Source organism: Lagopus muta, chromosome 26 (genome assembly GCF_023343835.1).
Source record: "Lagopus muta isolate bLagMut1 chromosome 26, bLagMut1 primary, whole genome shotgun sequence".
Taxonomy (NCBI): Eukaryota; Metazoa; Chordata; class Aves; order Galliformes; family Phasianidae; genus Lagopus; species Lagopus muta.
Genome location: NC_064458.1, coordinates 149,539 through 163,776, shown reverse-complemented (window position 1 = coordinate 163,776; position 14,238 = coordinate 149,539). Strand labels below are relative to the sequence as shown.

Here is a 14,238-nt window from a genome sequence, read left to right as displayed (position 1 = left end):
TTTTATTTCCCCAAGACAGTTTTCCAGGGATCAACTTTTTTTTTTTATCCCGGGGGGGAGGATACGACAAGATTTCTGACTAAGACAGCTGCAGCGCTTCCTAAGACAATAATGAAAAATAAAATCAGCAGTAAGATCCTCAGCACTTGCGTATTTGCAGCTGCTTTAGGATATGCCGTTAGCCAAGAAAAAACAAGGTCCCTCTCCTATCCACTCTCAGGGGAACAAACATGTTTTGCTTTAAATCTCCCCATTATATCACTCTCAGAAAATGTGATGTTTCCCTACTGACAGTGGCATCAGTAACATAATCCACATTTACTTAAGTGTAGATGTTATAAGCTAGTCCTCCCATGTACTTGTTTTCCTCAGCTCATACAGAAAGACCTACCTGGCACAGGCAGTCCTCCAGAGAACCCGAGGAAAGAAAGTACCAATTAATTAATCAATAAAGTTTTTAGGTAATTCTACAGATCTTCAAGCAAATGGTGTTGATACTTCTACAAGACAGAACTTTTCAAGTGGGCCTTAAAATGCAATTGTACGTGACCACTGCTTTTATCTTGTCATATTATTTTAGAATTCATTTGGTAATTTGTCCTTAAATCTTCATAAACTGTTGATCTGGCAGAAGTCTGATATCTGATAGTAAACAGATTAGGCATGACCTGTTTTCAATAGGAGAGTGTTTGAAGAGAAGACCGTACAACTTCAAAGCTGAGCCCAGTTTCTAAGAAATTATACAGAGTAACATTGCATTAATACTTACAAAAATATATCTAACATTGCTGCTATATGGCAAAATTAGTCACAAAGTATCTAAGCAATGGAACTTGCACTGTTCACCACTCTGTAAAGTTAGCAGCTACTCTGCTGGTTTGGCAGTACCAGACCACTTTGTTCCTCCAAATGTGATTATTACTGCTACAGCAATTCAGGAGTGTAAAACAATAACCTGTATATAACACAGGAAGAGAACCCACATAAATGATATGCAAGACCATAATTTATACCAGGAGAGAGCATGTACGTGCACTCACTATTTTACTGAGATGAAATGAAATGATGGCAGAGTATTTCAGTGTTTAAAGATATGCTTTTCAAATTCCAAGAGCTGTGATGCATACATTCCTCAGTAAAATGCTGTAATAAACATGAAGTATTAAGACTTGGCATTCAGTTTTGTTGCTTCTGTCACTATAAAAATCAGTCTTCTGTTAGCATCTCTTGACAATATGCTCAATTTTAGATCTCAGCATATGAATGTATAAGGTAATTATATATAATATGTATAATTGATGCACCAAAAACTCCTACCACAAGAGGTTTAATATAGGGCTGCAAAATGAGATACATTCAAACTTCTGGTGGAAAAAAAAAAACAACAGAAGAAAACAGACCATGAAAAGGTTGTAATTGAGCTACTAATGCGAGAGGAACATTTCTTTGTAATTTGAGGAACAAGCAAGCAACAGACTCAGCCTGGCAGCTCCCTGCCTGAGAAGCTTAAAATGAAGTTACACAACAAATTCGTGATACATTTGATGGACAGTGCCCACAACTTCCAGGTTACCTCCTTAATCTAATCTGACTTATTTTGCAGTTAAATCAACAGCAGTGTGACTACACTGGTAGACCAGATGCGTATACCCTCGAAGGAGTGCAACAAAGAAGACGATCAACTTCAGAAAGAGGCAGGATAGGTAACTCTGCAGCAGCAGTTACACTGGTTAACGACAACAGTGCTTGTTCCTCTTGTTAGGAGACAAAAGATATAAATGCAATGCAATCTACATAGAATCATTTCATGAGACTGGAAGAAGGAAAAAAGCTTTCTTCCATTACGCCCTCAGCTTTCCCCCATCACTGGATGACCCTTCATTACTCAAGCGCTTCACTTAGCAGTGAACAGTATTTTAACCTGCATCCCTAGTGACACAACACTAGAGCTCATTTTGCTACTGTCTGTTCCACTCAGTTTACGGCAAAGGAATAGTGCAAGAAAGTGCTGGCAGCAGGATTTCTCTGCAGTGAAAGAAACATATTAATCAAGGAATTGTATGGCCATGCAGCTGCCTCTTGGATTGTACAAAGAAGCCATCTTCAGTTGCTGAAACAAACATTTATCTTAATTCTGATTCCAGTCCCAAAAGCTTCTGTTTTGCAAGAGGTATAGTCTAGAATTCCAAAGACAGAAATAAAAGATCCATGCAAAATAACACTTCAATACCTATCTTCTCAGATCTACAAATAGAGTGATTTCTCATTCCGATTATCTTTGTCCACTGGGGTGGCTCCTCATGATCTGACCATATCCAGACCTCTCTGAAAAGTCACTTCTACCTCTCCCATAGAAAATAAACATGATCATTTCTTGCCAAACTCACTTAAATGAGGTCTGGGAAGCACTTTCAAATGGCCCAAATCCTTTCACACCTTACATTTATAACAAAATAGCACTGGTGGCCTCTCACCATTCCTATTCACTATTCAGCAAAGTAGGGTTTTGGTTACATGGCTCAAATTAAAATAGCCTAAGATAATTTATGAGAGAAAGCGTTATGCTTTTAACAGACAATTTGGGGGTAAAATACTACCAATATGCAAAAATCTTTGACAGCCAAACAGTAACGCTGTCTCTTATTATAGAGCTCAGCCCCAAACGGGTAGACTCCATAACTCTCCACACTTCTGCTATTCCCTGAGGTGTTTCTAAGATGATCAATGTTAGAATCAAAGAGTCTATAAAACGGATGAAGGAAGCTGGGAAGATTTCTACAAAGGTAGTGCCAGGGAAAAAAAAAAAAAGAAAAAAAAAAAAAAAAACAACGAATATTTCAACCATCCTTGAGATAAGCCAGGCTGCACCACTGGCATTTAGTCACTGAAGTCCAAGAGCTCCCCCACCTGACCTTTGGGATCACTGCAATCATACCCAGAAAATCAGCATTTGCTTGCATGGATGCAAAGTTACAGGTCTGCTCAAAGCGGTATTCAGATTTACCCCTCAGAAACCAACACTTCTTCACAGCAGAGCTTAAGAACTTACTAACAGAAGTAGTCAGGGTGAAGAAGAAGAAAGAAATGACTTAGGCAAGTGGCATACTCTTTCCTCACACTTCAGAGAACAAGATAAAGGCCTTCCAAACCACCAATAGCATCCTGCCACAATACAACTATTTCTGCATGACACAGTTACGTAGATATGAAGCTCACTTGAACAGGAAACATGGTCAAACCTCAAAATCCTCATTTCTTTCCTACTACATAAAGTTTACACAGCTAGTTACCAGAAAAAGAACTATACAACTACAGAACAGCTGCATAGGCCCCTTCATTCCCTTTTAAGCATGGTAAAAATACCTTTTTCTTTTTTTTTTTTTTTTTTTTTTTCTTCTTCTCCTAAACCAGGTCCAGAGCACATTCTTGCTTTGACTTCTAACCAGAAAGACCTGAGCTCCTTTCAAGTAGACTGTATGATCTGTCTTCTCCATTTGTATTAGCAGCTGAATTCTTCAACAACTGAAACTCTTCTTAGGGGAGCAATCAGGTGTTTCCCTAGCATGTCCCCAAATTCCTTAACAGGATTAGACAGAAATAAAAGCTACTGAGAACTTTTAAGATCTGGTATTTGTCAGACACAATTTTCCATCTACAGTTTTTAGTTCTTCTTATTCTTACCCTCTTCATATACACCATGCTACACGCAGGTGTTTGAGGATTTCCTTTTTGAAGGGTTTCTTTGTTTTTCTATCATGCAATCTGTATTTTCCACAAGGAAGAAAATAAACATATATAAGAACATAAGGAAAAGCCACTGTTTAGAACAGCTTCATGCAATAAGTTTATCATCCTTATGATAGACACAATATGTTGGCGCCCAAATGTTATTCACATTACTCAAAACAAACAAACAACACCAACAATAACGACAAAGAAAGGGAAAGGAAAAAGGGGTTGTTAAGCACTGGAATAGGCTACCCAGGGTTGCCCAGGTGGTTGAGTCACCATCCCTGAATGTGTTTAAAAACCATTCGGATGTAGTGCTCAGGGACACGATTTAGCAGTGGGTTAGAGTTAAGGTACTTGGTTAGGTTGCGGTTGGACTTGATGATCTTTAAGATCTTTTCCAACCTGAGCAATTCAAGTCTATGACATGAAGTTCCTAAGTTTTATACAGTTCTAGTTCAAGGCCACAAATACTCAGTGTACATTTCATTTAGCACCTGTTCTCTAAATTTTGCTCACAGTGTGAGAGCTTATTTGTTACTAAGCTGTAAAGGCATTAGTTTCATGTTGGAGCAAGCTTTTCTTTTCAAAGTAACCTGTTCTTATTTCTGCTTCTTGAAAGAGAGAACCCTCTATTGCAGGATCGGAACAAAAAGTGAGCAGAAGACAGGCCAGGCAAACCTCATAACACACAGGCATGGAAGGAGAGGCAGATATGACGACACGATAATCATGCAAACCTCAGGCCAGCTGCTTGTACAACTCTCATAGCAGTTAACTCTCATGCGTTGAAACAGACACTCCAAAGTGGCATGCCTTGCTGATGGTCACTGCACTGTCTGGGCAAAGAAAAGTGGTTCTTGTGTGCTCATGGCACCACCTACTGGAGATGAGTATCAAATTTTGATCTAACTGCCTCTGAAGACATACTAAAAAAATCGAAAATCTAAGATGAAAGCATGCTCCATTTCATTTAAAATCCAAGTTTCTTGACATCCAACTCGCTTAACAGAGGTAGCATAAGTGATTCTGCAAAATCCTTGTACATCTAACTGCCTGAACAAAGGAAACTAAGAATCACAAATGCTGGCAAAACAAATTTTCTGACATGTTGGAAAAGATTCTTAAAGGGCACATTGATAGCTGAATCCTTCAAGCCCAGCCCCTTTTTCCACCCTTTTTCAAGACTGTAGAAGAACATTATATCCATTTATCACAGGATCTTCATTGTTGGCTTTTATATGCCTGCAGACACTAACAGCCTGGAGATACACAGTGACACTGGGGACTCATATTACAGAGAGCTGGGAGGTTCTTGTCTGCCAGTGCCAGGGCATAATGACAGCAGTTCCACACTGACATTTGTGTGCAAATTAGAGCTTAAATGTCAATATTTATTAGTCACATCAAGATCTTCAGCAAAGCTCTTCTGGGTTAACTAAGTCTCTCTGGTTATATTTTTAAATAAGAAGCTTTAGGAAAAAAAAAAAAAAAAAAAAAAAAAACACTTGATCTTGCTAACTTACTCCAGATCTGCTAGCTTCTTAATTTCATCCTTATCTATTAACTACTTTTGTGGAAAGTTATTTCCAACTAGTTTATGCATCAGCAGTGTTGAAAAACGCTTATCATTCTAAGAATTGACCACAAAAATACTTCAGCCTAACTTGTCTCTGCAGTTGAAAGTATATTTATAAACTTAAAAAATGGAACTTTTAAAGTAACTGAAATCCCCTACCAACATAACAGTGCAAAAACAACACTACTGAATTACTTCAAAAGCATCCACACACTCCTATCATCATTTGCTCTCCTGTGCACTAGCTTCCAAAAATGTGTCAAATGCTAAAATCTGTTTTTAATCATAACGTCAAGAAGCCTTCCTAATTCTGCTGTTAGGTCGCCAAGCAAGTCAACCAGAAAGAAAATAAAATTGTTTTCAAGTGTAGAGAAAGAGAGGGGGGGGAAAAAAAAAAAAAAAAAAAAAAAAAAAAGTGGGAAGTGAGAAATTATGTAGGCCTGATGGAATTAGGTGTGAAAAAAGGACTCCACATGGTCTCCAAGTACAACAAGGCAATGGTATGTAGCTACTACCTATCAGAATATCACTTACCAGGATTTTGGCTCCCCAAAATGCAAGTAGTTGATACTGTAGAGATCCATGTCTTCTGTATGCCAAGCAAACGTTGTCTTCCACATCCCAAAGTAGAGGTAGGGAGTGTTTACACCTTCTATAATAATACCACACTCATGTTCCACCATGTCTAACAGGGTGTTCAGATTGCCAATATTCCATTCTTCCACATCCTATAATTCAAAGTAAAAGTTTTGTTCTAGAGCACATCAGGACTTGGTACAGCACAGCAACAGCCTACAGCTTCCTTTTGTTGCCTTAACATGTGGATATCCTAGTGTTATTCTGAAGGTCCATTTACTTGCATTAATTTAATTCTACCTTTTTCCGGAAGGTTTACTATTAACTTTCATCAATAATCATGAAAAGGATGCATTACTATTACTTTTGGTAAAGGGATTGATTACTAGCTTCTCATTGTGTTCTCTGAAGAGGCACTTTCACTCTGGTACTCTACCATTCATTAACTGATCTACTAATAAATGTGAGATAAACTAAGGGTAAAATATGCTTCTCTCATTGGCATTCCATCCCGATGTTCTTCACCTGATGAGTATGTATAAGCAGACCAGAACAACTAGACTGAAATGTGGCCTATGTAGAGTCCTCTACATGAGCTCAGTGCTTCAGATAAAGAATAGGGAAGCTGGTTTAGTAATTATCAGTATTTATCAGAAAGAAAAAAAATAATAATAATAGGAAGTGTTCTAAAACTGGCTATTGGTTTTCTCTACTTCAATAAAGAATAGAAAAAAAACTGATAAAAATCTTTAACCTTGCAATTGCCTACAGATTTGCCTATTACTATCTCTAAAAGCAAACCACCTCCTTTCATGTCCCTTCTCTGGTGTGCTTAACATGCAGGTAAGTAGCTGATACATATGCAAGCAACCCCAGCTCCGTACTGCTTCCTGGAGTAACAGCTAGAAAGTGAAACAAACTGCTCAATCTTTAAACTTTCTATATCAAACTAGAAACAAAACAAAACAAACAAACAAACAAAAAACAGGCAGGAGATAAAGAACTGAAGAAAGGAAGCAGCTGTAAGTGGAGATGAAAAGAAGTGCAGAGAGACTTTCATTATTCCAACAATTTAATGCTTGCAGCAGTATTGGCAATCAGACAACAGGAAATGTTCTTTAGATGTCATTGGTAATCCAATTATTTAATTTCTGTTTAGGGGAACTTGAAGTTAACTGAAGGAAACAATATACATTCTGTACATGAAGAAACTGCTTCTCCAAAAACTTGTACAAGTACATGATACTCATCACAGCACCAAATACTGGGTAACTTTGAGGTCTATGGCTGTGGTGACTTCAGAATCTAAGTTCCTTCCAATTAAATTAACACTAAACCATAATGATAATAGAGAGACACTTTTATACCAAGAGAGTTTATACTGTGGGCAGTCAGACAACACTCCAGACAGCAGGCCATTCTACTCCAAAGATAACTACAGGTGCAGCTTTAATTTCATTGCCTTTGAAGCAAATTCTAAATCACTGTTCCCTAATGGGTTCAGCAAAAACACACATTAATGAGGAGCCTCACTTACTGTGTCATACAGAGAGCCACTGATATCAGCCCCATAAATTGGTGAGACAAAAGTGAGATTCTTCCAGTACTTGCGCTCCAAGTCTTCAAAATCTTGATGGCGTGGCGTACAATATCTGAAAAGAACACAGAGGAGGCAAGGAAGCAAGAAGCCCTACAGCACTCTCACTACAGACAGACAAACGGCTGACAAGAAGAGTGCATTTCTCAGCACTGTGAACACCTGCTAACACTCCTACTAGTCAGCATCAGAAAAAACTATAGTTTAGGCAGCAGATTGTATACAGCACAGTAAAATTGGACATGCTTTTATCGTATCTTCCATTTCGTTATCTCAAAGCAATGTACAAATAATCAGCAAATTATCTAAATCTGTTATTATATAACAAATTACATTATATGAGTGTAAAAAAATCAGTGAGAAAGAGAAAAAAGGCAAAGAAAAAAGTAAATTAGATTAAAATTCTTGCAATGCATGCTTACGGCAAAGCACAAAACACAAGCGTTTTTGTTTCTAGTCCTGCAACTTGTGCTCTTAAACCTCTTCTCTCTTCATCTTCTATTGCCCATAAAAATAAGTTCACATTCAAAGCACGCACACTCGAGAGGTTGCTGAAGATGTATTACATTTTTAATTCTATTCAAATTCATCACATTTACTGCCTTTTAAATCTTTCTACAAAACCTCTTAGTGCATATTGACAAACAGGATGAGCACTTACATGAAGCATCAAATCCTCATCCTAGCAACGCGCGAGATGAAGTTATTACAGTTTGCTGAACACAGGTAAAGCACCCTTATAGGCTGCGTTAGCAATATTTCAAAGTTGACTGCATGTTGTCAGTAACGCTTGAGTTAAAACTTGAAATATTCCAGAGCTCTGGGAAAATGACTCTAAGAATGATGCAACCGCAGCTTGTACAGGTTAGCTCGTCCCAGTTATCTGAAGTGTTCTGCAACATTCCCAGGCACTCACTCTGCAACATTCCCAGAAGACACTCACACACTCAAGCGCACTCACATTTGTATCTGAGCACTGAAACATGTTTTCCAGAATAACAATTAACAGACTGGGAGCTCTCCTTAGAGCCTTAAGCCATTGTTTTCAGGCACAGCCTTCGTCAGATGCTGACTTCAAAGAAACTTTCTATACCAACTCTGAGAAAAAGATCAAAGATGCACACCAAAAGCCATGAAATTATCTACTGGTTTGAAATTCTGGAGGTCAGTCATCAAGAAAATGTTGTTTGCTTCAAAATGCTTCCTATTTAACATAGCTGGTTGTATTTTCTTTCCAGCTTGTTGTCGGAAAGAAAGATTTACTGCGCTACTCTTCCACTCACAAAGGAAGCACACTTAACACTGACATACTTCTCACTGTTAGCCAGACGCCGGTACTCTCCCACGGTCATGGGTTTCTTCTGTATATTGTACTGTGTGAATAATCCTGACTGGCCAGTAACCACCTGCTGAATGGGAGCTGGGATAACCATATCATCTATGTCATCATAGGTTTTTCTGGGCTTCCACTCCTTGGGAGGAATCACCTGGAAATAAAAACACCAAAATCTTCAAAACAGGCAAACAATTTCTACCAAGTTAAACAAATTTAAACAGAAGGTATTTCATCCTGCTGCTATATGTTATCTGATAACAGCAGCATCTCAAATAACCAACAAATTCTTTCACCTCAGTCTACATTACTACTGCATCTAGAAGATCAGAAACATTAAAGAGGGAGGATGTTGTTTTTGCTTTATTTGTTTGTTTTTTAAACTAGGAAGGCTCACAATCACAAATGGTATCACAGAATCATGGCAAGGTTTGGATTGGAAGGGAACCTTAAAGACCACCCAGTCCCAAAGCCTGTCATGTGCAGGGATACCTTCTATTAGATCCTGTTCCATTATTCCTGTGGGTGTTTCTGGATTACAGGGACACATCTGTGAACATCCAGTGTGCAAGTGAAATGAAAAAAAATATATATATATATGTATCTACAGTCTAATTTTGGTGGAAGAATTGACCCAAAAAAAAAAAAAACCAAAAAAAAACCAAAAAACAACCCGCACCCAAAACATTACGGGAATGTAAAGTTAGTGATTTTTGTAGCGATGGTTCCTTTAGGACATGATGAGCTCTACTGCTATAACACGGCTCTAAATGGTAGCTGCAATAAATTAAACAGAGAAAATAACTTGAAATGCTGAGATTTAGTCCCACAAGAGGTCATTTCTCTGTAACATCAGCAATTCACCAACAACCTTTATTAAAATACCTCAGCCAACCCATGAAACATAATTGCCAGTACACTTGAGTGGACAAGGAAACATTTCACAGACAGCCTTTTATCAGTACTTTGCTCTACTTATGACTGCAATAAAAACAGTAATTGACCTATTTTAAAAGAAATCATTACTATTTCACACCCTAAAGCTTTACTTCTCTGCTGTGCTTTATTAGATTCTGCTAAATACCACGTTTAACAACTACTTTGTCAGAACAAATGCTCTCTCAGCTATAGAGCAACATGACACTACTACAGAAACAATCCTTCTAGACAGTTAGCTGTTTTTCTTTCCCAAGCAGCATGTCATATGCTTCATGTCATGCACTGGGATTTTAAAGTATTACATGAAGAGTTCTCATAATGTTTCATCAGCTTCAATGTAAAGACACGGATGGGAAGGAAAGCTGGAAAGAGGTTTCAGAGCTAGCTGCAGGGTTTTCCGGTGCTTTTGGGGAACACACACCTGCATGTCACATTTACAGGTCTAGATTCAAGTTAGCACAAAGTAGTTGCTTAGGGCATAAAAAAGCTAAGAGTAAGAAGTCTGCACCCATGCATATAGATGCGACTTCAGACCCAATTCCCTATCCAACCCTAAGCAGACCTGAAAAACTTGATGCTTTACCCAACAATCTGAGGAAGCTGAAAACCTCAGAGCTCCTTGAGGACCTTGGCTACCATCGTCTCTATTTTCAGCAATAGACTTGGGACATGGCAGTACCCTTAACTGATCTCTGTAAGGGCTGAGAATGTTTTTGTTTTCCCACTGGGGATCAGAAATACATATAGTTTAACTACATGCTTATTTCACTCTTGTGAAAGGACCATAACATCTTTGCCTCTATTTTATTGATAAATCAAAATGCAGAGATTGGAAATACAATTTTAAAAAACTTGACTACACAAAAGAACGCTACTTCTGAGTGATACACACGCACAGGTGCTTTGGCAAAAGAGCCTCAGGAAGGCATTCTTCAGAAAGCTTTCAACTCCCAGAACGGGGTGAACTCACCTTGGCAAGCCCTGCTCGGTGAGCTCCTTGTGATTCAATGTATGCAACGTATTTCCCAAAGTCCCGGAACTCCTCAAGGGTGGGACGAAAGGTCATAATCTTACAGCCAGGATTCTGCGGACTTGGGTTTTCAGACCCCATATTTTCAGGAGGGTGGCAGCACCTAAGCAGTGAAAACAAATCAGGAAGGAAAAAAAAAAAAAAACAAACAGTAATTAATCATTATTTTCTTTCTACGTGCTTTATTGAATTTCATAGAAAGGTAGCAATATTTGGGATTTCTCTCTCCTCCCACTCTCCAAGGAAGTATTTAAAAGCAGAAAACTCTAACATGGATATGAAGGATTTCTGATCAAAAATCCAAATGTCTATTTGTTTGCAGGGCTCTAAGAACAGCGAAGTATCAGCAAGCTCCACAAGGTTTTCTCCCATTTCACTGTCTTCTGTCAAGGCATTCAAAGCTGAAATATGTGACAGCACTCGTTTCTAAAACAGCTGCCTTCACAGTGCTGACTTCTCACTTCCATACAGGAGAATGCCACACTAATGTGAGTGCATTTGTAGCTGCGTAACCAAGCCTACACAGAGGAAACGACTGCAGAATATGACAGGAACACCAGTATCACTTGAGAGTTCAAGTGCTGCCTAAATATATCTCAGAGACTTAATATTGGCCCCTTCCATTCATCATCTGAAACTGTGCCTCACCAGAACAGCAGTGAAGAACAAACTCCTCCCTACCTCCAGCATATGTCAGCACACATGGAACTAGCTGTCCCTCAAAGCTTCCCATCTGAATGATTTTATATTTAGTTTCAACAACAAAAAAAAAAAAAACCAACAACTCACCAGCTCTGGGAAATGTATTAGCCAGTATTTCCTCTGGGGTTTTTTTGTTTTTGTTTTGTTTTGTTTTTCTGCCATGCTAGATTACATAAAACATTACATCAGGATCTTTTTTAAAAGGTGGTGTCATTACACGTTGTTTGCATTTGCACAAAGAAAATTAAGTGCCAGGCAATTCATTTAAAAAAAAAAAAAAAAAAAAAAAAAAAAGTGTAACTTCAAAGTGCCTTCCAACATGAAAAGCCAAATTGTTCAATTATTTCAAAATTGGCAGGGAAAAAGAACCCGAAGCAATTCAGGATGAAATCACCATTTTGAAAACAGACTTTTATCAGGCTATCCTAGAAACTTAGAATGCAAACAATAAGTTTCAACGGCAGTTCAGTCGCAGCAGCTCCGCGTCGGAGAGGATCCGGCGCAGCGTTCGTGCTGCCAGCAGAGGGCACCGCGGGGCGCCCTCTAAGAGCGGCCACACTCAACATCAGCTGCCAGCAACACAAGCGGGGTTGAATTTAAATCGACTTCGACCTAATGAAGAAGTATTCCAGATCCTACTAAAAGTACTCCTCGTGTTAGCAAACAGAGAGACGGGCTGCCATATCATGGCTTTAATCAGTGAGCACGGAACACATCTATTTCTCCAGAGCCCATCCCGCAATTACCAAAAACTACACAGTCGCAGCACCCAGCTCTCCAGAAACACCGAGGTTTCCTTTACAATTCTAATAGGGTAAAACACTCTTCCTTTCAGAGGCAAATGAACTCATTTGTCTTGATAGGCAATGGGGTGACCACGAGCCAGTAGTGTGCCCTGCGGCCAAGGCAGCCAATGGTTCCCTGTGGTACATTGCACAGAGCAGAGCCAGCGGGCAGGGAGGTTCTCCTCCCCTCTGCTCCGGGGAAGCACAGCTGGAGCACGGCACCCAGAGCTGGGCTGCCCAGTTCCAGGCAGACGGGGAACGGCTGCAGAGATGGTGGGGGCCTGGAGCACCTACTGATGGGGACGGCCTGAGGGCCCTGGGGCTGTTCACCTGGGGAAGGGAAGGCTGGGAGGGATCTGCTCAGCGCTGATCAATATGTGGAGGGCGGGGGTCAGGAGGATGGGGCCGGGCTCTGCTCTGTGATGCTCAGCGCCAGGACGAGGAGCGCCGCGCACAGACTGGAGCCCGGGGAGTTCCACAGGGACATGAGGAAGAACTTCTGTGCTGTGAGTGTGGCACGGAGAGCTGGGGTCTCCTTCCCTGGAGATGTTCTGGTCCCCCTGGGTGCTCTTCTGTGCAGCTGCTGTAGGGAGCTGCTTTTGAGGGGCTCCAGAGTCCGATTCCTGACCACTACAGTTCTGTAGGGCTTGGAACTAAAACCTTTTTGGGCAAAACCCTTCACTCCTTACCTCAAGTGCCAGGAACAACCACATTTCTGCCAGAAGTCACTGTCCTCTGTTCTCTTGAATCATAGAATCCTTAGAGTTGGAAGGGACCTCTGAAGGAAACCTAGTCCAACTCCACTGCAATGAACAGGGACGCCACAGCTCAGTCAAGTTGCCCAGGGCCTGATCCAGCACCACTCTGAAAGCCTCCAGGGACAGGGTATCATCCACACCACTAGGCAATCCATTCTAGCACCTCACCACCCTCGCTGTGTAAGATTTTTTTTTTCTCTTGTATCTAACCTAAGTCTACACTCCTTGAGCTTGAAGCTACTTCCCCTTCTTCTATCACCACAGACCCTGCTAAACAGTCACTCCCATTCTTTCCTGTAGCTCCCCTTTAGATACCTCACAGCCTTCTCTTCTCCAGGCTGACCAACCCCAGCTCTCTCAGCCTGACCTCACAGGACAGCTGTTCCATTCCGTAGATCATTTTTGAGGTCCTCTTCTGGACATGCTCTAACAGCTCCATATCTCTCCTGTACTAAGAACTCCACATCTGGATGCAGCACTCCAGGTGAGGCCTCACCAGCACAGAGTAGAGGGGCAACCTCTACCAATCACTTTCATCTTCAGTGTAGCTCTGCCTGAAGAAATTCCCAATCCTGCCATACAGAAAGGATTTTGCTACACTTTGTGGTCCATATTTTAGAAAAAGAAACATCTAATGCCTTTGTGCACAAGCAATTTACTACACAAATTTTTTACAGAAACATAAAAATAGGAACCAGCACCTCCTGTCCCTGATGGAAGCCCTCTGGGCCAACTGGCACCCAGCTCAGGGCAGCCATAATTGAGTGTGGGTTACTGAAGAAAGCACTGTCCACAAGGAAACACAGAAGAAAAGTGAGCACTGGAGATGTGGGACGTGAGCACTGGAGACATGTAGAGATGCCATCCCCAAATCTGTGTTCAAATGCAGCCGCATTGAGAATGCTTCTGCTATTTTTAAAAGCAGGAGCAGAAGTGCCACAGGCACTGGCGCAGCCGGGCCGGTGTGTCTGGCCCAGAGAGAGAAACCCAAGCTCCTTCCTGAGCAGAACCTGCGCCAATGCCATCTGCTTCATGGATGCCTTTCAGTTTATTTGCAGTTTTACCCGCAGTCAGGAACAGAAAGAAGGAAAAAAAAAAAAAAAAAAAAAAAAACCCAGCGCCAACAGAGAGCACAAAACGCGCCGCAGTGGGCAATGCTCTAGCAGCAGCATCACACTCTGCCGCAGGAAAAAGAACCACAACCATCAGA

General features: G+C 40.6%; 1 protein-coding gene across 4 annotated transcripts in view; it reads right to left on the bottom strand.

Annotated features, from left to right (window-relative positions):
• Window positions 1-14,238, bottom strand: part of KDM4B (lysine demethylase 4B) — an 80,959-nt gene that overhangs the window by 61,662 nt on the left and 5,059 nt on the right. For all 4 annotated transcript variants that reach the window (XM_048927846.1, XM_048927845.1, XM_048927844.1 and 1 more), the window contains exons 2-5: window positions 10,724-10,886; window positions 8,793-8,968; window positions 7,422-7,536; window positions 5,843-6,036 (exon numbers count right to left, since the gene is read on the bottom strand). In XM_048927846.1, the coding sequence (XP_048783803.1) occupies window positions 5,843-6,036; window positions 7,422-7,536; window positions 8,793-8,968; window positions 10,724-10,864 (626 nt within the window). In that variant the 5' untranslated portion in view covers window positions 10,865-10,886. The remainder of the gene's footprint in view (window positions 1-5,842; window positions 6,037-7,421; window positions 7,537-8,792; window positions 8,969-10,723; window positions 10,887-14,238) is intronic.